The sequence below is a fragment of the Dryas octopetala genome, chromosome 4 (assembly GCF_963921425.1).
Source record: "Dryas octopetala chromosome 4, drDryOcto1.1, whole genome shotgun sequence".
Lineage (NCBI taxonomy): Eukaryota > Viridiplantae > Streptophyta > Magnoliopsida > Rosales > Rosaceae > Dryas > Dryas octopetala.
The window spans coordinates 24303563-24325665 of NC_141369.1; the positions used below are offsets into that span (position 1 = coordinate 24303563).

The 22103-nt window shown below is 37.5% G+C and overlaps 4 protein-coding genes across 4 annotated transcripts; 3 read left to right on the forward strand and 1 right to left on the reverse strand.

Annotated features, from left to right (window-relative positions):
• The first annotated feature begins 1056 nt into the window (after window positions 1-1056).
• Window positions 1057-2646, forward strand: LOC147288632 (Putative membrane lipoprotein). The gene has a single exon (XM_086242225.1). The coding sequence runs from the start codon at window positions 1947-1949 to the stop codon at window positions 2439-2441; it is 495 nt and encodes a 164-aa protein (XP_086098351.1). The 5' UTR covers window positions 1057-1946; the 3' UTR covers window positions 2442-2646.
• A 3880-nt stretch (window positions 2647-6526) lies between these two features.
• On the forward strand, window positions 6527-10160 carry LOC147288633 (type I inositol polyphosphate 5-phosphatase 8-like). The gene is made up of 8 exons (XM_086242278.1): window positions 6527-6893; window positions 6982-7072; window positions 7164-7274; window positions 7410-8018; window positions 8458-8721; window positions 8990-9182; window positions 9301-9400; window positions 9956-10160. The coding sequence occupies exons 1-8, from the start codon at window positions 6791-6793 to the stop codon at window positions 10021-10023; spliced, it is 1539 nt and encodes a 512-aa protein (XP_086098404.1). The 5' UTR covers window positions 6527-6790; the 3' UTR covers window positions 10024-10160.
• A 120-nt stretch (window positions 10161-10280) lies between these two features.
• LOC147288634 (spindle assembly checkpoint component) lies at window positions 10281-12578 on the reverse strand. Its single transcript, XM_086242279.1, has 8 exons — window positions 12488-12578; window positions 12089-12258; window positions 11947-12009; window positions 11796-11815; window positions 11639-11683; window positions 11195-11256; window positions 10859-10992; window positions 10281-10718 (listed from the first exon to the last, which is right to left on the reverse strand). The coding sequence occupies exons 1-8, from the start codon at window positions 12558-12560 to the stop codon at window positions 10614-10616; spliced, it is 672 nt and encodes a 223-aa protein (XP_086098405.1). The 5' UTR covers window positions 12561-12578; the 3' UTR covers window positions 10281-10613.
• Window positions 12579-13428: 850 nt separating this feature from the next.
• Window positions 13429-19298, forward strand: LOC147288635 (ABC transporter B family member 15-like). The gene is made up of 7 exons (XM_086241028.1): window positions 13429-13650; window positions 13756-13813; window positions 13905-14083; window positions 14162-14619; window positions 14721-15261; window positions 15497-16381; window positions 17806-19298. The coding sequence occupies exons 1-7, from the start codon at window positions 13429-13431 to the stop codon at window positions 19189-19191; spliced, it is 3729 nt and encodes a 1242-aa protein (XP_086097154.1). The 3' UTR covers window positions 19192-19298.
• Window positions 19299-22103: the final 2805 nt, after the last annotated feature.

A 22103-nucleotide genomic window follows, 5' to 3' on the forward strand; every position in this document is an offset into this window, starting at 1 on the left:
CTGTCAAAATTTCACTTATTGAATAGAAAAACTCCCGTAGTCCCATTGATCATATGCATACTTTTTTTTTGTCATGAATCATATGCATACTTTGATCATGTTGAACTATCTCAAGTTGATGCTTAGAATCTTGTTGTTTCTCTTTCATATAGCACAGGAAACGGGTGGAACAAGTCACCATGTAAGACAAATCATGCTTACAGAATAAAACAGTTCTACATACAAATTTACGCGTAATGCAAAATCCTACGGTTTTGATTTGGAAAGGATTTGTGACGTTTATTTATTGTGGACGGGATGAACCAATGAACTAGTTGACCAGCGAGTGTACTTTAAATCAATCGGTACCGTTTTGATCTTTCAAGGGCTTTTAAGGTTTTATTATCAAGGGTTTTTATGATGAAATGACTCGAAATGAAAATAATTATGCAAAAATGATTCCTTTTTTTTTTTTTTCTGGTAAAATGGGGGACGAAGTCCAAAACATAACAATCCAACTACAATAGGATAGCCCGACCAGAACTTGCATCAACGATATCATCATCTAGTAAGTACATAATAGGAGACAAATTTGTATGCAACGGAAATATACTTCCTTACTCTCATAAGATCACCTCACAAAGAATGTATATTCCTATTACGTACAAATTTTTCTCACATGACAAACAGAGAGGGGGGAGGCGTAGCCGCGTATCAAATAGATGGCAAAAGTAACTCATTTTCTTGGATTTTAGAAAACCAACCATTTTTATATGAAAAAAAAATGGAAAAACCAGTAAGACCCTTTTTATATTTATTGTGAGATTAGTCAAAAAAGGAGGGTATAATCGTCTTTCTATATTCAAAAGTGGTTAGTTTCTAAATTTTGAAAATATGAGTAAATTTTGGTAGTGAGCTTTTAATTTCTTATTCTGTGCCCTAAAACTTTTTTATTTTTTAGTTTTTTATTTTTTTTATTCTTTAGCCTAAAAAAAGGGGTTGCAAGCTGCAACCTGAAGCGATGTCGTTTGATTCCAATAGGGTCTGGTCACATCACAAGAGAATGATTCTCTGGTCGACTGGTGAAGCCTGCTCTGCCTGCCGGTGATGTAATTGCCGATTGCGGCATGTGGGGTCATTTTCTGATGATGGAGTGGCATCAAACAGCAACAGGCGTGCTTTTCGACCTTCACGTCTAATTTCATTGCTCTCTTTTATGCGGCAAATCCTGCTTTTCCTACCGTCTCTTCTCTTCTTTCTTTCTGTTCGAGAAAAAAGGCATGCACCTTTACTTTGGTACCGGATTCCATTTTTCCTAATGCAAAAATTGTTGCCTCAAATCGCGTCCAGTTAATCTTTATTTTCCCTGAATTACGTAGCACTCCATTATACGATACTTAATTCTTTTATCTTTGGGGATTGGAATTCTTTTGTGAGTAAACAATAACATTGTTTATTGACCGACTACATATCGATCTTGTGATATTTTTCGTCATTTTGTTAAAAGAGCTCCCAAGTTTAAATCTCATTTTATTGAAGGAAAAAAAAAAACATTGTTCGTTGATTAGATTTCAGAAAAATCATAGTATGATAAATTAAAACATGTAACCAATCCACTAAGATACACCTTCACAATCCCAAAGTAATGACTTTTGTTTGGTTTTCACGCTAATAGTTGCAGGACTAAATCTTAAGTTGGAGAAATCATATGGTTGCAGACTTGGTTGCTGATGAAGTAGGACTGCTGGTGCAGTGTCTGCAGGCTTTAGTGAATTTATGTCTACCTGTCTCCCCAAGCCTACTCCTCTGATCATCACAGCTGGTCCCTCAAAACTGGAGCGCACTCACAAGTCACAAATTCCATTCTTTTTTCTTTTGGGTGCAAACCCATTTCATTTCTTTATAAAAACCCCAACAGACCAATCACGATTTAGGCATGTTATTTAGAGATCAAACACAAACACAATATGGAGATTAGAAAACAGAGTGGGAGAGTAACAAGGGAAAGAGAGCTTCAACTTCAAGATTATATTGTGCACACAGTTTTGTTCACCGCAGGAGCAGCTGTGTTAATGGCGTGTTTGAAACGTTCATGGGTCTTCCTTGTACTCAACCTCATCCTCTTAGCCATTCTCTTCACTTCCTTTTCTTCCACCCAAAATGAAAATCAAGAATGCAACAACAACGACGACGGCATCGAAGAGAAGAACAATGCAGAAGTGGTGAAGATTGAAAGGGAGAAGAAGATAAGGCAGAGTAGGTGGCCAGCAGCACAAGTTGAAGAACTTAAAGAATGTGATGTGTATAAGAAATCAACAAGTGGAGGGAATGAGCAAGACCAAGAATGCTTTGAAGACAGTACGGAGGAGGTTCCTAAGCTGTCGAAGGAGGCTCTGAATGAGAGAGTGGAGGCTTTCATTGTTATGTTCAGGCAGCATTTGATATCGGATGCAAGAAATTAAAGGAGGAAATCACAAGTTTTTAGTTTGACAGTCCCAAACGGGTTGATCAGCATTCTGATTTTCAAACCTGTCCAAAATGATTGGCTCTATTTAGTCTTAGGGGCCAAGTGTTTGATCTATGTATTCAAAATTTGGCGTTAAAATTTCATTTTGATGCCCAAGTATCCATAATTTTAGTCTTAATCTTGTAAGTTGTATCGGAATGTTTTACAAACTGAGCAATTCCATGGTCTCTTGGTCCCATTCTTAAAATTTCACATATTTGGATGAAGACAAATAAATAAATTAGACCATTTGATAAAAGTTTCCCAATCTTAACTGGTTACTCGATTCTACCATAAGCACAGTTTAAAAGACAAAAAGATGGGGCCTTTGGGTTGGAAATGACATTGAAGCGTTGGAGGATTACCTTGAAGGCTTGAACCTTTCCTACAGGCAGGTTACAAGACTTGTAATCCGTGCACCTTCGTAAAAGTAAACTTTTATATAACATATATTTATTGTGTTTGTGACTTTGAGTCTTTTATTACATGTTTGAGATATAAAATTTTATGTAATAACTAATAACCCACTATGTGTAACAAGGTATTCTATCATAGATTCTAATAATTGATGTGGGGTACGGGAGGAGGAGGGCAAGGTCGACATTATATGTAGGGGTGGACAAAACCCGATGCAACCCGACCAACCCAACCCATTTGGGTTGGGTTGGTTCAGTTTTTGACACCCAATTTAGAGAAGTCGGTTCATAACCCGACCAACCCGATCTTAAATGGGTTGGTTAGCGGGTTGACGTTCTAAATAACCGATCAAACCCGACCCAACCCGACCTAAAAAATAAATAAATAAATTAATTAAATATTCACATGTCTAGTTTCTCATCTCACCTTGTTTAGAATAGTCAAAGGTTCAAAGCAATGAGAACTCATCTCACATTCCCTAGTTTCATAGCCTATGTTCTTTAATATTATAATAAATTAATATTAATCTTTCACATGGCTTTATTATTTAATATATTAATATTAATGTTTCACATATATGGCTTTCTTGTTTTACATGTGACTGTAATTATTCCACTGTAAAAGCAGACATGTACTGAATTGGGTTCATGTGTAGAAAATAGAAACATTAATTTTATAACTTAAAGGGAGTTTCATTCATTTATAATTTGGGCCTAAATTTTAATTGTATTTTGAGACATGTCCAAACCGATCAAACCGACCAACCCAACCCGACTTTAATTGGTTTGGTTCGGTTGTTTCACCTTCATTGGGTTGGTTTGGTTTGAAAAATCACTAACCCGAAGGCATTGGTTTGGTCTACGATTTGGGGGCTAAACCGAACCAAACCGACCCGTGTCCATCCCTAATTATATGCTTAACGATTAGAAATTGAAGCAATGGTCCCCAAGAAGGCACGAAGGAAGGTTGGCTGAGGCTTATACATCTCATCACGGTTGAGGCTGAAAGGTATCTGTAAAGACAAGAATCGCATCTACTTCTCTCGCTAGAATGTCTCATCCTATGAAAGCAACATAATTTAATTCATACGAGTATGACAGGGTCCTTCGCAGTCCAGAACCAGCCCACAAAGAAAAGGGGGCCTCTTGGTCTATGTACAAAAGAATATATTTACCTTAATATAGAATATACTTTGTTTTTCATCATTATGCATGGTTGAGGCTTTTTATATAATAAATACATACACATACGAAAACATTTTCTTGTCAGATTTCTAGTACATTATGACATTATGTTGTTGAAATGTGAACTTTTGGATCACACAATTTAACAAAAGTAATCCTGATCAATAGTTTTTTTTTTTTTGGGTGAAAACAACCTAGTCAATAGTTTAGATTGATAATTTGACAAAATAAAAAGTCAAATTGTTTTATTTTTTTGTCAAAAAAAAGTCAATTGTTTGATAAAAAATAGTTGCCCTTAGGGATTAATGTCATTTTGATCCCCAGACTATTACACATGTATCAGTTTGCTCCCCATACTTCTAATTTGGAAAATTAAGAATCCTGACTTTTTCAATTTTGCCAATTAAGGTTATTCCGTCAATTTATACATTTTTCATCTAAAATGTCGAGATAATCAACCAGAATTTAGCGAAAAATAAATGAGGAAAAATGATGCATGAGGAAAAAATGATAAGATCTAAATGGAATGGATCATTTTGCCCTCAAAGATTTGGATAAAAAATGTGTAAATTATCGGAAGAACCTCAATTGACAAAATTGAAAAAATCAGAGTTTTTAATTTTCCAAATTAAAAGTCTATGTAACAAACTGATACAACTGTAATAGTGTAGAGAGCAAAATAGTATTAATCTCTTGCCTTTATATAGAGCTAAATAAACGGGTCGATCCCTCACCATTTGAACGGCGAGGCTGAGGTTCATTGTCCGAACGACAAACGAAATTTTGCCTATTCTTGTAGACTGATTCGTGACTTCGCAAGAAAAAAACCAAAATTTGACCTATCGTTCACATGGGTGAGAGATCCTGCACAAAAGGATCCCAATCTAAAAAGCAGACTATATATAATAGTATTTTCCAGTTTTTTTATTTTTTTTTTTAATCGAATTCACGATATATATACTCCATAATCCATATGCACGTCTAATAAATCCAAACCTACAAGTAGCTATGTCATTACTGCTGTGGGCCATGACACGAGGACTGATAGTGAGATGATCTTATTAGGAGATAGGACAGCAACTTATCATACCCAACGGTGAAATAGAACAAATTATTAATCTAAGACACTAAAAAATTGGTTGCTTGAGGTTACAGTTTTGGTAATTGGTACATAACTAGCTAGGGTCACTCATAAAATGCAGCATTGGTGAAATATAGAGCTTGTGTATTGCTAGGCTAAATACAAGGCTAAAGAAAAGATTTAGCCTAAAATGTGAAAAAACCTCTACATTATTGGGCTAAATGCAAGGTAATTCTTGCCATAGCAAGATTTTTGGCTAAATTTGACCTAAAATTTTGCTATTATATTTTGCTTTGTCACGACAAGTGGAGCCCACAAGAGAGAAAAGTAGGTGATTGTGAGATAGTGGAGTCCACGTGTCGGCGCGCGATTGGAAAAAAGAGAATATGTTATCTTCTTGTGGAGGCCAATGATATAATTATTAAACTATATACATTTATAAATTTTAATTTATAAATATATATAAATATACTTAATAAATTAAAAGTAGACTTAGAGTCCAGTACATTTTATGAGTCTTTTTTAGACTAACACCGGTAGTGATTTAAGATTTTTAATTAAATCCTTTTATTTTTATTTTTTGACGGCTTTATATTAGGTTTTAACTCTAATATTTTTTGCTCTGCCCAAAATCTCGGAGTTAAAACCTAACATGCAATCTCTACAAAACCCACTTTACACCCTAGGAGGGAAAATACCTTTTAAATAGAGGGAAATACCCTTCAAATCAGGGAATGACTTTATTATGAATTAAAAGAATTTTTTTATAAATTAAAATGACTTTATTATAAATTAAAATATTTTTCTTATAAATTAAAATATTTTTCTTATAAATTAAAAGAATTTTCTTATAAATTATTATGAATTAAAAGAATTTTTTTATAAATTTTAAAACATTCTCGATCTCTATCTAAAAACTGTTTTTCTAAAGAATTTAAATCTAATTATCTCTAAATTAATATTTTGCCTTTTGCTTTTAGCCTTTAGCAATGTACAAATTTGTGCATTTAGCCAAAGGCAATAGCTAAATGTTGCATTTAGCCTTGCATTTTTAGCAATGTACATGCTTTAAGAGACCTATATATGGTATGGCTAGCTTGAGCTTGACGGTCTCATTGGGCGATATCGTAGGTGTACCCTATATTATGCAAAGCTGGATATAAATTGTTTAACTTGGACATGTAGTGAACATGTCACGTAAAATCCACAAGACGAACGTGGCTAGCACCAACCTAACAACCCCAATAATCAAGCAAATTAATGATAGATGCTTGTGAGGCCAATATCATACTTTGATATCCTTTCAAACCCAGTACAATCATTTAAATTACACCATGATATCATAACCACCTTTGACTTTGCACGTAGTGTGTATATGATATGTTTTCTCTCTTGGGGTTGCCGCTCGAGCTATATTTTCTCTAAGCTTTAGCCTTCATGTGTTTGTCTCTATCTAGATTTCAATTTCTTTGGTATAGGGCGGTTGATACAAGGGTCTTACAGCTAATCAACGTCTAAGCAACAACAAGGTACAATAAGTTGAAGAAAGCCTATTCACAAATACTACTACTTCCTACCTTTTTGTAATTGTTGCATGGATTACAAAGATCCCGCTTGTTAGCCATGGACGGCGAGAATAGCCATGAGTCAAGAAGAAGAAGGTTTAGAAAGTGGTTCAAGAGAGAGCACAAGAGAGCTGACCCCTATCAACTCAGTCAAGTTTCAGGTTTTCTTCTTTCTTATTCTCCTTATCATGTCCACAGCTTTCAATCCGGGTTGAGATTTAAGTATTTGATTAATGAATTTTTCTTCAGATGGGGGTGAAGATGAAAGTGATGATTACTTGGATGATATTCTCAGTCGGTCCATGGAGATGGATCCATGCACTTCAACTAATGAGTTGAGGTAACAATTTCTTTTTCTTTTTCCCAAGGAAATAATAAAAACAAGAAATAATTGTACAATTGTTTCTGATAACCATATTCGCATATTTTAGAATCTTTGTGGGAACTTGGAATGTGGCTGGAAGGTCTCCCATAGAGAGCTTGGCAGTAGATTTGGATGAGTGGTTGAATCTTAAGGATGCGGCAGACTTGTATGTTCTTGGGTATGTTACAGACGTGGATTTCAAATAATATTACATTGTTCATAATTTCTTAGTTAAATGGATCTAAATCGATATCAAAAAAGTAGTATGCAATGCGCCAATGCATGTCATACCTTAAGCAAATTTCAATTGCAGATTTCAAGAGATTGTACCTTTGAACACCCGAACTGTGATAGGGGCAGAAGACCCAACTGAAGCAAGAAATTGGAACATGTTGATAGGACAAACACTGAACGACAAATATGGGTGCCCTTGGTTGACACCCATATTGAATCCAATTTCAAGTGACAACTACCACTATGTGAAAATTCAAGATCCTGAAAGCAGTATGAGCGTTAGTAGCCACACTGGGCCCCCAATGGAAGACCAATCAAGAAACCAACATGAAAATCCAAAGGGTGGGAGTAAGTACAAGCTAATGGCAAGCAAGAAGATGGTTGGAGTGTTCATTAGTGTATGGATAAAAAGTGAATTGCTAGGCAAGTATTGCATTTCGAATGTTAAAGTTTGTTCAGTGGCCTGTGGCATCATGGGTTATTTGGGTAACAAAGGTTCAGTTTCAGTTAGCATGACAATCGAAGGAACTAGTTTTTGCTTTGTTGTTGCCCATTTAGCTTCTGGCGAGAAGAAAGGAGATGAAGGCCGAAGGAATCACCAAGTCTCTGAGATTTTTAAGCGGACATCTTTCCCTCGATCTGCTACAGACGATGATGTTCCTCAACCTCTCACCATCTTAGGACATGAGTACGTCTTCCTCCTGATAGAATGTAGAAGTAAAAGTTTCCACTGATTTAGAGTATTGTAGTTTTCAGTGTTCATTATTTCAATAATCATAAAAGGCTTTTAAAATTTTTTATGCAAGAACAGTTGACACTTGAGTATTATTGACCCCAACTGTTATAACAGTTCCATAAATTCACAATAACAGGACAAATTTGACGAATACTAGTCCAAATTTGTATGCAATAGTATTAAAATATCCTTTACCAAGCAGGATTCAGAATTCAACATATACATGTATGTTTATACATTAATGGAGTATTAGGATTCTATATAAGTGGTGACCACATTTCAGAACCTATAAGATATCTGGCTGACCTAAGTGACTAAGATGAGTAAATTATCAAAGAAAAGGAAGAACACATCCTTATCAAGCTAATTTTACTCTTGTGTTGTGAAACAGTCGGATATTCTGGTTCGGGGATCTCAACTATAGGCTATACCTGGAGGACAATCTAGCCAGGCAGCTGATAAAGAAACTAGACTGGAGAGCGTTGCAAGAGTTTGATCAGCTTCGTAGGGAACGAGAATATGGTGGGGTTTTTCAGGGTTGGAAAGAGGGAGCTATAGAATTTGCACCTACCTATAAGTATTCTTCATCAAATTGCAATCGGTACTCAGGTGGGCTTCCAAGCAGATCAGGAGAGAAGCAAAGAACTCCAGCATGGTACAAGTTACCTCTATGGCACTAGATTTTCAGTTGACATAGAGCCACAAGTTTTACCTTAAAACGAAGTATTTGGACCCTTTTAGTTTACAACTTACAGATCCATGAGGCCCTGCACTGGCCTAAGTTCTAAGTGATAGGCATAGAGACTAAGACACCCCCGTATGAATGCGTCTTGATCTACAAATGGCTTTGCAAAAATAATGAATGAAAAGATAACTTTCTTTCTTTTGGTACATAAAAATAGCTAATTTGACCATGGTGGCAGGTGCGATAGAATTCTATGGTATGGAAAAGGGGTGACGCAGCTCTCCTATCTCCGTAGTGAGAGTAAGTTCTCTGATCATCGGCCTGTCTCTGCCCTATTCTCAACACAGGTAGAGATTGTAGTGAAGTCCACTAATCCAAGAGTGGTTTCAATGTATACAATTCTTCCCACCATACCACCTCCTAAAGCAACTGTAAGTTCTCTAAATAATTTCAAAATATTGGTACACCATTATGTACATTCAATTTGTTGAATTTTATGAAATAGATGAAGCAGTTCTTATCAGGATAGTAAGAATAATTATAATACAGGGGCAGAGCAACCATGATGAAGAGGCCAAATCTACATTGTTGAAGGAAATAGAAACATCACCAACACATGATGCAAAATGGATTGAACAAATAGATGACAGTGAGTCAGTGATTGCAGCTAGCCTTTAGCGCATTATGCAGCTCCGTATTTTTTCAAGAAATTTTTAATCTTCTTTTCCAATACCCTTTTTATCTTATTCTAATCTTCTTCCTAGGGTTTTTTTTTTTTATCTTTCTTATGACCAAGGCATGTGTTAGATCCTATAAATTATGCAAGCTGGTGATAACTACTAAATGTGATTAACATGCAATGTTATCTCCAATTTAGTATAATAAGTGATTATCTAAAATGGTAAGCACTGATATTTATTTTAAAACGTTTATGGAGATAAGTTGAAATAACCGTAGAAAGGTTTAAAATTCAGTACAGAACAATAGCATATTCTCTCTCACCTAGTGTCCAAAATAGGTCCTTGACTTCCAAGGCCAGCTGGGGTAGAGTATTGAACTGAAGTGCCATATATGATAGATTTGAAGTTCCTCAAGTTCTCAATTTCAGTAAATGTTTAAAAACGAATACATACAATGTAGTGAAATCAAGTAGATTACTTACAAAAAATTAATTTGTCTCATTTGACTGGATCATTCCACCCAGGACCTCCACATTGTCTGAATGACAACTGGGACATACGCATCTGCTCTGCAACTTCTCCCCAAGGATAGCACAAATCTGTTCCAACTCAGAAGTCTGCTTATTTCTAGTCAAAGACAATTTATGTAGGGTTGTGGTCATAAAGTATAGTACTTAAAGCAAAACAGACCACAAAAGGCATCATAGCTATTAAATTCTCTCAATTTTTATTTTTTTTCTTTTTAAGAATAACATGAACTTTCTTTTTCTTTGAACTGCCAGAAAACTGGGAAAAGAAATTTCAAATTATCAGCAATAATTTTAATGAAAATTAGTTGCAAACGTCCAAGTGTTCTTTTCTTTTCTCCATTTTTTCATAACCAAACAGGCATCCACTAGGACGAAAGCAGGGCATGAAGCTTGTACAAACAATCCATATGGATTGCATTTGATTATGGTAACTTTCAAATGATGACAAATTAAAGCAATCAATTGTTATGAAGTGCATTTGAACATTCTTATGGATTGTTTGTATGTGTGGGACTGCACTGAAATCACACCCATGAATCAGTAATTACCAAACAGGATGGATAGTTTCCTTTGGATTGTAATTTTTTCTCCATGGACCAGAGGAATCATGTATAGTGTGCTTAACCTTTAAGTCATTTCAGTAACCAATGCATTATGGAAAAGGATATCTTGTCGAGTCCTGCAATTCTGTTGTTGCTTCGAAAATCATCTCCATCAGGAACACCTTCCTTTCACAATCAATCAACTCCTGCTGGACCTGCAGAAGCAGAAGTCCCAGAAAATTCATTCATTTTTCATATTGCTTTCCAGAAAAAATACTGACATGAAGACTTATGCTAAGCTTTTAGGACATTGAAATATTAGCCATTCACAATGTTCCAAGGACCGATTTCTCACCTGTTTTTGATGGTTCTGTTCTGATTCGTATTCTTCTTCCACTTTAGTTGTCTGAGATGTTACACGAGCAAGCATATCCTCAAGTTCTCTTAAAGTGACTTCAGTAACCTCCTCATTGACTAGTTTGTGACCTACTGAAACAAAATTGCAATGTTCTTTACTTTCTATCCAAACTAGATTCCACTTGTGAGAAAGTTTTCTTTTGAATGCTAAAAGCGAGATGGAGGAGTCCAGTTCATAATGAAGAATCTTCAATAAATGCAATAGATGAAGTTGGAACAACACACGTTGAGAAGTCAATACTAGGTTAGTAGCTAACTGTACACAGACCATCACCTGCTGCACTTCCAATGCCATTAACCTCATAAAAATTGTCAACAATTGACTCTTGGAATTTCCTGCATTTATAAATTTTTAAACAAACATAATAATAACTTAGTAACTACATGAAGGCACTAGACAGTTTTGAAATAGCCCTATCATGTGAAATTAGTCCATAAACGGGGCAGAGAACATCACATATTTTAAAATCATAAATCAAGAACATGATATTTCGTGATTTAATAACAGATGCACAGCAAATTATTTTTGTAGATATTTGACTTTTACTGTTTTTTTTTTTTTTTTTTTGTGAATCGCTCATATATAGTAAAATAGGATCTACAGTCACATAATTGTCAATATTGATCAAAGCAAAATACAATTATATATCTATCAAGAAACTAGGCAAATGCTTCCTGTGAGCATCCAAAATACTTTTGCTTTTAAGATTAGGCCAACCTTATCTTAGTGTTGAGGTCGATCATTTGGCTGATAAACTCATCCCTGCGTGGACAATTATGGCAAATAATTAAACTGCGAGCTATTAGAACTTTTTTTAAAAACAAAATCAGACACTGAAAATAATTAAATAACATTTGAGATTAGAACTTAGTACCGTGAAGCCCCTTCTTTGTTCTATTGCAAGATCCAAGCAAATACCATAAAATGAGGTTCAGTAGAGAGAAATATGAAAATGGACTGAAATAATCGTCAAAAGCATTCTCGATTTTAATTAATTAATGACCAGAAACCGAAGGTAAAAATACCTTAAGAGCTTCTAAATCAGATCCAACTGAGGAAACCTTGTCTTGAGTCAGAGAAATCCTGGACTGAATTTAGGATTCGATGAAAACATAATCAAATTAAGAACAAAATCATTCAATTCAAAAAGTAGAAAAAATAACAAACCTCTAGCGTTTGAATCGTAGCTTCGTTGAACGCCAATTCAAGTTCGTAGCCTTTAAGCTCTTGCTCAGTGGTTTCCTTGGTGCGCTTGGCTACTTCGAGCTCAGCATTTGCGACATCTAGCTCAGATCGAAGCTCCTCAATTCGTTTCTTCAGACATACTACTCTTCGCTCTGCACATCTCAAAGCATGTATAGCCAAAGTTCACTAGTTCAATTTCAGCGAAATTTGGAAAATCGAAGAAAAAACTATTCGTTTGCTTTCTCATAGAACTTGATTATCCGTGCCTAATTCTACGTTTCACGGGAAAATTATTTTCTATTTTGCCTTTTCTTCTACATTTTCTCGCGAACCAAACAGATTAGCAAATGCCGAATACGAAAAGGTGTATGCGAAACGTACCTCCCTGCGACTTTTCGGAGGCGAAATCGTGAATCAATGTCAAAAGCTGCTTCCGCGCGTCACTTCCCGCCATGCCTTGTGTCCTTTCTGTTTCGCGCTTCTTCTGCAAAGCTGATCGCCAGTAAGTCAGTAACAGACTATATAGCCACAACGGCCTTATTTATATATGTTCACCGATTGTTGGCGACTATAATGCTCTCTAATGCTCTCTCCGGCCCATTGAGCCCAATAATAGGCCCATTGTACATCGTATACACTCTTGGTCTTGGGATTTATCTAGACCCTCATATGGAATACTGGTCTGGCCCAAAATGCATCCCAGAAAAAAAAATATATACATAAAATAAAAAATGTAATATTATGTTGTCCAGTGCTATTCCGACTATCCCAAACTGCTGAGTTGACCATCCTATTTCAAAATTCCAACTTTACTCTTAAAATAAAAAATTTCAATTTTTTTTGTTGGGTTATTCGACAGTTATCTATCGAAATATTTATGGTTATTCAACAGTGATCTACTGAATATTGGTGAATTATTCGGTAGATAACTACTAAATAGAAATAAAAAAGTTATTCGACAGTTATCTACCGAATTATGTTTTTATAATATAAATGGAAATGGTTACCCTTTCAAGATAAGATTCTTTAATTTGATTTAAAAATTAAAAAAATTCCTTTTCCTTTTTAATCTTAATAGTCCATTAAAAATCTTAAGAATTTTTGCAATTCTATGGGCACTAGTACAAGTATTTTCTACTTTGTACCCGAATGCAATATAAAATTGTTTGTGGAAACATTGATTGATAGTCACAATAAGCAAACGACCAATGGAGCTCTAGAAGCATGAATGCTATCCGAGTGGCCATGACAGTGATCAGAATGCACTCGCCCATTATAAGCAAGCAAAGAGAATCACAGAGGTAGAACCAGAAAGAGTGACAATGAAGAGTAACGTTAATGGGGTGCTAAAGAAGAAGAAAAACGGGTCTCTACGCTCCATTTTCATGCATGCGGATGGAGTGGACAAGTGGTTGATGACTCTGGGGTTGCTTGGAGCCGTTGGTGATGGATTTTCTTCGCGGCTGGGGGTGGTTTTTGTTGGCCGGTTGGTCAACAATATGGGCAGAGCTGGACCATCCGATCTGCGTCTAAACGTCAATAAGGTCTCTAGCTCTATTCTCAGTCTCACACACACAAACACTGAAACTCAAAGTACGAAACACAGAAATGCTAAATTGCTAATTGCATTCGGTTTTATATGGCTGCAGAATGGAATAATGGCTTTCTTGTACTTAGCTTCTGCGTCATGGATTGCTTGTTTCTTAGGTGAATCTCAGTATCTCACTACATAAGAAGTTATACATATCAGCTGAAAGTGTTTGATAATTGATTCTTCATTGTGTGTTTGTGATCTTAGAGGGGTATTGTTGGACACGAACAGCGGAGAGACAAGCTGCAAGAATGAGAAGCCGATATTTGAAAGCAGTATTGAGGCAAGACGTGGGTTACTTTGATTTGCATGTAACAAGCACCTCTGAGGTGGTCACAAGCATTTCAAATGACATTCAGATCATTCAAGATGTTCTCAGCGAAAAGGTAATTAATTAATTCCCTCATTCACTTCACTCTATGAGAGAATTAAATTACTAATTGTAATCCAATTTGAATCATCAGGTGCCAGACTTTTTAAGTAAACTCTCAATGTTCATTGGGGGTTACATGATTGCATTTGTACTGATGTGGGAACTGGCTATAGTGGGACTCCCCTTGGCATTGCTTCTGGTAGTTCCTGGTTGGATTTGCGGAACAACTTTAACGGGATTAGCAAGGAAGAGAAGGGAAGAATACATAAAGGCTGGGTCAATAGCAGAGCAGGCAATCTCTTCGGTTCGAACGGTTTATGCCTTTGTTGGAGAGAACAACACAATAGCAAAATTCTCTGCAGCTCTACATGGGACCATAAAGTTGGGGTTGAGGCAAGGATTGGTCAAAGGCTTGGCCATTGGCAGCACTGGCACTGTCTTTGCCATTTGGGCTGTTATGTCTTACTGTTCTACCAAATTGGTTATGTACCATGGTGCCTTGGGAGGGACTGTTTTTGCAGTTGGCATCTCAATAGTCAATGGAGGATTGTAAACAATTTCTTCTTCAATTTTCTAGTTTTACCATCCTATGAAGCATTTTATTATTAATGAATTGATTTGTTAATTAATTTTTTGTTCTTGGTGAACAGAGCAATGGGTGCTGCTCTGTCCAACCTCAAGTACATAGCGGAAGCATGTGCAGTTGGTGAGCGAATAATGGAAATTATAGAACGAGTTCCGAAGATCGATTCAGACAATATGGATGGCAAAATTTTGGAGGATGTTTCAAGCCAAGTGGAATTTAAGCATGTTAAGTTTGCATACCCATCAAGACCTGACAGCATTATCCTCAACAAATTTTGTGTGACCATCCCGGCAGGAAAAACTGTTGCCTTGGTGGGTGCTAGTGGCTCAGGAAAATCCACAGTGATAGCTTTGTTGCAAAGGTTTTATGACCCACTTGAGGGAGAGATTCTTCTTGATGGGGTTGCCATTGACAAGCTGCAACTTAAATGGCTAAGGTCACTGATGGCATCAGTGAGCCAAGAGCCTTCATTGTTCTCAACCACCATTAAAGAGAACATACTTCTTGGCAAGGAGGATGTTGCAATGGAGGAAGTAGTTGAGGCTGCCAAAGCTAGCAATGCACATGATTTCATATCTCAGTTGCCTCATGGGTATGATACTCAGGTTAATTCTGGCTCCCTACTAGCAATTAATGTTGCCAATTCAAACAAGAATGCATGGTAGTAGACAAAGATTTAGTGTTTCATTTATTCAAATTTGGATCCATTCTGAATTTCATTTATAAACTCATCAAATTTGTTCACCAAATAATGGGTCGATAGATCAATTTCAAGTAGATCCAACCTGTACAACTCCAATTTAGTAAATAAATTTGGTGACTACTCATACATAATTGTAGGTTGGTGAGAGAGGCATTCAAGTATCTGGAGGACAGAAGCAGAGAATAGCAATTGCAAGAGCAGTAATAAAAAAATCCCGAATCCTTCTTCTTGATGAAGCCACCAGCGCATTGGACTCAGAATCCGAAAGGCTTGTTCAAGAAGCCCTCCACAAAGCAGCCATGGGCAGAACTACCATAATCATTGCACACCGTTTGTCCACCATTCGAAACGCTGATGTCATTGCCGTCATGCAAAACGGTTCTGTTGCAGAAATTGGCTCACACCATGAATTAATGCAACAAGAAAATGGCCTTTACACCTCATTCGTCCGTCTCCAACAGATAGAAAAAGAAACTCCACATCATGATCAATCTTCCATATCCAACACCATCATCAAATTGAACAGAAGTACTAGTACTCTTCCGACAATGGTGACTCATTCCAACAATGGTGACACATTTGAGAGTACTACTGTTAAAGAAAATCCAAACAACATGACCACTAGTGCTCCCACATGGTCATTTTGGAGAGTGTCATCTATGAGTCTTCCAGAGTGGAAGCATGGAATTTTAGGGTGTTTGAGTGCGATTCTATCTGGAGCAGTTCAACCCATGTACGGATTCACCATGGGGAACACGATATCGGTGTTTTTCTTGACAAATCATGACGAGATTAAAGACAAAATCAGGACTTTGGCCTTGTGTTTTATTGGGTTGTCTGTTTATTCATTGCTGGTTAATGTTGTCCAGCATTATAGTTTTGCATATATGGGGGAGCGCTTAACCAATCGGATCACAGAGAGGCTGCTTTCAAAGATACTCACTTTTGAAGTTGGATGGTTCGATGGGGATCAAAACTCTAGCGGTGCCATTTGCTCTAGACTCACCAATGATGCTCAAGGAGTAAGTCAACATTTCCATATGTTCAAAATAATAAATATAAGAGCAAATTACAATTTAATACCTCAACTTTAAATATTGTTTCAACTTAGTACCCCAACTTTGAAAACTTACAAAAAGTACTTTAACTTTCATTTTGTGTCAAAATAGTACCTCCGTTAGTTTTTCTGTCAAATAAACCGTTATCTGCTAACGTGGCGGGAATATTTTCGTCTTTTTCTTAAATTTAAAAAATAATAATATTTTTAAAAACTTTTGAATAAAAAAATTAAAACTTCTAAAAATAAAAAATAAAAAATGGGAAGGAGATGGGCAGGGGAGGGTCGGGGTTGGGTAAGGGGTGAGGGGGGGAGGGGCGACGAGACTGGGGGTGGGTCGGGCAGGAAGAGAGGGGAGGATGGCTGGGAAAACCCCACCCCAACCCTCCCCACCTCCTTCCCCTCTCCGGCCACTGGCAAAACTCCGGCGACCCATCCCTTTGTGTCGTCAACCTTCTCCCCCCAACTGGGCTGCTCTGTTCGCTGATGTCGTGGCCGAGGCTGCGCAAATCTATTGAGCAATCGGAGGCTATTCGTCTCTGGGTATTGAGCAATTGGCAGTGTGTCGACGCTGAGTGAGAAAGATAAGGAGTGTGAGAGAGAGAAAGAGAAAGAGAGGAAGAGAGAGATGTGGTAGAGGAGAGGTCAGTGCAGGGGAAGGTTGCGGCAGCGCGTAGAGAAAGAGGGGCTACCTGGGGCTATGAGGGGCAGGGCAGGGCGAGGCGGTGCTGGGTAGGGCGGGGGGCTGGTAGGGGGAAGGAGGGAGGTGGGTCGGGGCTGGGTGATAGGGAGGAGTTGGGTCGGGCTTGGGTGAGAGGGATGGGGTGGGTCGGCACTGGGTTGAAGAATGGGGTGTGCGGGGTGGGACTGAGGTTGGGTGGGGGCGGGAAGGGGAAGGGAGGGGCTAGGGCTAGGGCTGTGGGGTGCGACGGGGCTGGGGCTTGGGGGAGGGGGTGGAGGGTGCTATGACGCTGAGCTTGGGGGTGAGGGGGTGTGGGCGGGCTAGGGAGGGGCTGGCTGGGTGGGGGAGGAGGAGAGAAGGAAAAGGGCTGGGTGGGCCGGGGATGGGGGTGGTTCTGCGTGGGGCATAGCTGGGGATGGGGGAAATGATTTTTTTATTTTATGAAATTTTTTTATTAAAAAAATATTATTATTTTTTAAATTTAAGGAAAAGACGAAAATAATTCTGCCACGTTTGCAGATAACGGTTTATTTAACAGAAAAACTAACGGAGGTACTATTTTGTCACAAAATGAAAGTTGAGGTACTTTTTTGTAAGTTTTCAAAGTTGGGATACTAAATTGAAACAACATGTAAAGTTGAGATACTAAATAATTATTTGCTCTAAATATAACATCAACTAATTATATCTATTAATGTGATTTGCAGGTGAGATCTTTAGTGGGTGACAGAATGGGTCTTTTTGTACAAACCTTGTCATCTGTAGCCGTAGCATGGACAATGGGCCTAATAATTGCATGGAGGCTTGCCCTCATTTTCATAGCCGTCCAGCCCATAGTCATTATCTGCTTCTATTCTAAGCGTGTCCTTCTTAAAAGAATGTCCAGGAAAGCCATTAAAGCCCAAGAGAAAAGTAGCAAGCTAGCCGCTGAAGCTGTGTCCCACATCCGGACCATTACAACGTTCTCAGCCCAAAACACCATTATGTGGATGCTAGAAAAGGCCCAACAAGGCCCACATAAAGAGAGCATCCGACAATCATGGTTCGCGGGTATCGGGCTTGGGTGTGCCCTGAGCATTACAACTCTCAACTGGGGAGTGAGTTATTGGTATGGCGGCAAGCTCGTCTTTGAGGGCTACCTCACAACAAGGGAAGCCATTTCGACCATCATCATTTTGGTTGCCACGGGTCGGGAAATAGCCGATGCTGGAAGTATGACATCGGAACTTGCCAAGGGTTTCGATGCTATTGGGTCCATTTTTAGCATCTTGGACCGGACCACAAGAATTGAGCCCAAAGCTCCAGAAGGCTCCCAGGTACAAAAGATAATGGGCCACATACAATTTTGTGAAGTTTATTTTGCGTACCCAACTAGGCCCAATGTGATGATCTTCCGAGGCTTCTCAATCAACATTGAAGCAGGACGATCAACGGCATTGGTGGGACAAAGTGGGTCCGGAAAATCAACCATAATTGGATTAATTCAGAGATTCTACGATCCAATCAAAGGTGTGGTAGAAATGGACGGTCAAGATTTAAAATCATACAACCTTAGGTCATTAAGGAAACACATAGCACTAGTCAGCCAAGAGCCTACTTTATTCTCTGGCTCTATAAGAGAGAACATTGTATATGGAGCGTCCGATGAGATTGATGAAATGGAGATCATCGAGGCTGCAAGGGCAGCCAATGCTCACAATTTTATCAGCGGGTTAAAGGACGGATACGACACGTCGTGTGGGGATAATGGCGTGCAGCTATCTGGGGGCCAAAAGCAACGCATAGCAATAGCTCGAGCGATACTGAGAAATCCAACAATGTTGCTATTAGACGAGGCCACCAGCGCGCTCGATAGTCAGTCGGAGAAGGTGGTGCAAGACGCGCTCGAGCGCATGATGGTGGGGAGGACTAGTATGGTGGTTGCCCACAGGTTAAGTACCATACAGAACTGTGATCTAATCACTGTGCTTGATAAAGGGAAGGTGGTGGAGAAAGGAACCCACTCGTCGCTATTGGCTAAGGGGCCTACAGGTGCTTATTACTCACTGGTTCAGCCTCCCAACGACACACGCGCTTCGAATGATTTGAATTAAGCAATGTCTTGGGCAACCACCTTATGGATTAATCTTGATAATTATTGATTAATGTATTTGTACGTGTATTATCCAATTGAGTTTGTGGTGCACTATCAAATCTAAGAATAAAAGTAAACCCAACTTTTTGTTTTCTACTATTGGGTACAATTATTTAAGAAAAAAAAATAATTTATTCTTAGACTATCTTCAACATTTTCCTAAGAATAATGCTATACTTACCACATTTCTTATACCACATTCTTATACCATCTCACGTGTCATTATTTTATTGGACATAATTTTTCTTTTTCTTTTTGGGTTTTTATTTTTATTTTTTAGTATCCAATGTATGAATGCCATGTAAGTTGCCACATAAGGTGGTATGAAATTATGGTATAAAAATGTGGTATATCTAGCACTACTGTTTTCCTAAATCTAACCCAACTTTTTGTTTTCTACTATTGGGTACAATTATTTAAGAAAAAAAATAATTTATTCTTAGACTATCTTCAACATTTCCCTAAATCTCTCCCAAAATTTTAATCCGAAAAAAAAAATGACACAAAACATAACTCCAAATCTTTCTAAATTTGAAATTTTCTCAAATCAATTTGAATAAATGAGACTCATCAAACTCTCTCCAAACCTTTAACGGTTAAATTTTATATAATTTGAAAATTTTTAACTTCACCATTCATGTCCTTCTTCAAATTTAACTTTCTCTCCAAACTTATCCTCATATGTGAATGAAATATAGAAAAATAGATGGGGATGCTCTAAGAATGTGTATATTACCCATTATTTAATTCTCAAAAAAAAAAAAATTACCCATTATTCAAAATTGTCTATCATTTTGTTTTTTAATCCAATTAAAAAGTAAGTGAATTCTGCGAAAAGAATAGAAGTTGGGCTTGCTAGGGCCTGTTTTGTAAGTTGTTGGGTTTTGTTGTTTTCTCGGCCTTGGGCCCATTTCAACTAAAAGGTCTGCTGGAAGTTGGGTCGATTCTTTTCATATAAAGCCGATTAGTCTTTTTTGATTTTCTTTTTGAAGTAGAAGAAGATGTATTCTCTCTTTTGTGGCAAAGGGTGGTGAAGTGGCGACCGTTCATCCTTCAATTACGCATCTTGTCTATCAATGATGTGAACGTTTATAGAAAGCCCATACCAATAATTTCGAATTAAAGAGGTACTCCTTCTAACGTTTATGACTTTTACCGATATGACAGAACGAACGAATTGGCCCATTTGGATATTAATCATCAAAGTTCTACTTCATGCTGATGCGGAAGTCCAACAAATTGAAGGCGAAGGGTCTCCAATTATGTGATAATTGATGGACTATCCTATTATCTTATAATTCTTGGCTAGTGATCTGTCGAAAATTTTGACTACAAAGAGGAGATAATTATTAGGGATGGCTTAAGTGGACATCACATTATGCTCCCTATCTATTTGCTTGTGCAGTAGCTATAGTCATATGGGTATATGTTGCTTGCCTGCCCCCTAAAGATCTCTACCTGTTCTGAAGATGTGATCGATCTGAGAATCAATTAATTCCCCACTCTATGAGTCTAAGTGACTAGACAACCACCTTTGAAACCCTATATATCAACTTAGAAAAATTGTATCACTTTGATATCACATATAAATATATTTTTTAACTCTTAAATTTTGACGAGTTCACTATTTTATTATTTGAGTTAAATTTTCTCGTAATTAAATATATTTGTATATCATACATTATGTTTGGAACTAACCATTGAACAACGATATTCATTTGGTACCTTAAGGTTGCCATTTTATTAAAATGGACACTGTAGGTCATGAGTCTCATGACCTACATGCACCCTCTATAGTGGGAAGGTGGAGATAAAAGTGGTGCATCATGCACCGTTGTGGTCTGTGGAGGTGAGAGATGGTGAGATATGGGGGGGGGTTGAGTCATGAGTACTGTGTGAAAAGTAAGGATCAATGAGAGAAAACAGAGATGTGCTGCATGATCAAAGTCATTTGGAACGGTAGATGGGTGTTGGCACATAACTATCATATACTAATTTTTATCCACTTTTAATGGCTTATAGTCTTATGCTGACAGAAAACAGGTTCTTTATTTAATAACAAGCATATGCATGTAGTTTGTGATGATAATTAATGAAATTAACTTTGTTTTGTATAGTTTACTAATTAATTGGATTATTGGAGCAGTTGATGATTACAGAACACCTACATATATGATCAAATGGTTGACAATAAGGGATATATCTATCATCAGTGTGACATCAACTATATAAATTAATAGAGGATTGATTGGCCAGCCTCTCTCTCTCAGAACACAAGCACAAATTGAGCAAGGCAATGATGGTAGTAGATTATGAGTGGTTTTCCTAGTTATCAAAACTTATATTAGTTGGTTATAGCAGGAACCCAATAGGCAAATGGGCTGAAGGACAATGGAAACCATCAACTTCAGATTCCTTGATGTGAAGTGTTAGTAGGCAATGGCAAAACAATGGATGGTATATATATATATATAAAGCCAAAATGAAAAGGTAAATCCCTTTAATTCACTCTTAAATCTGAGTTTGGATATTTCTTACTCACTGGTGAAGTAGTGGAATTTCTACAGGAGTAATATTTATGACAAAGCCACATGTTTTCCACATCCAGTGTATTAAGTTTTTGGCAATTGCTTTCAGTGCACATCAATATGCTACAGAACTTGTTTTACTTTTACCTCATTGTCTTATCCATTTAGGAGAGTCTTGTAGAGAATCCCTAAAGTTAAGGATCACCTAAGCAATTAAATGAGCTAGAGTTGGAGAAATGGAAAGACTGTTCAAATAATTAGAGCTGCTATGTACGGCTATTTTGGCAACTGTTGGTGATTGATGGTGGTGGTGTGGATGGTAGAGGGATGGAGGTGGTTGGAT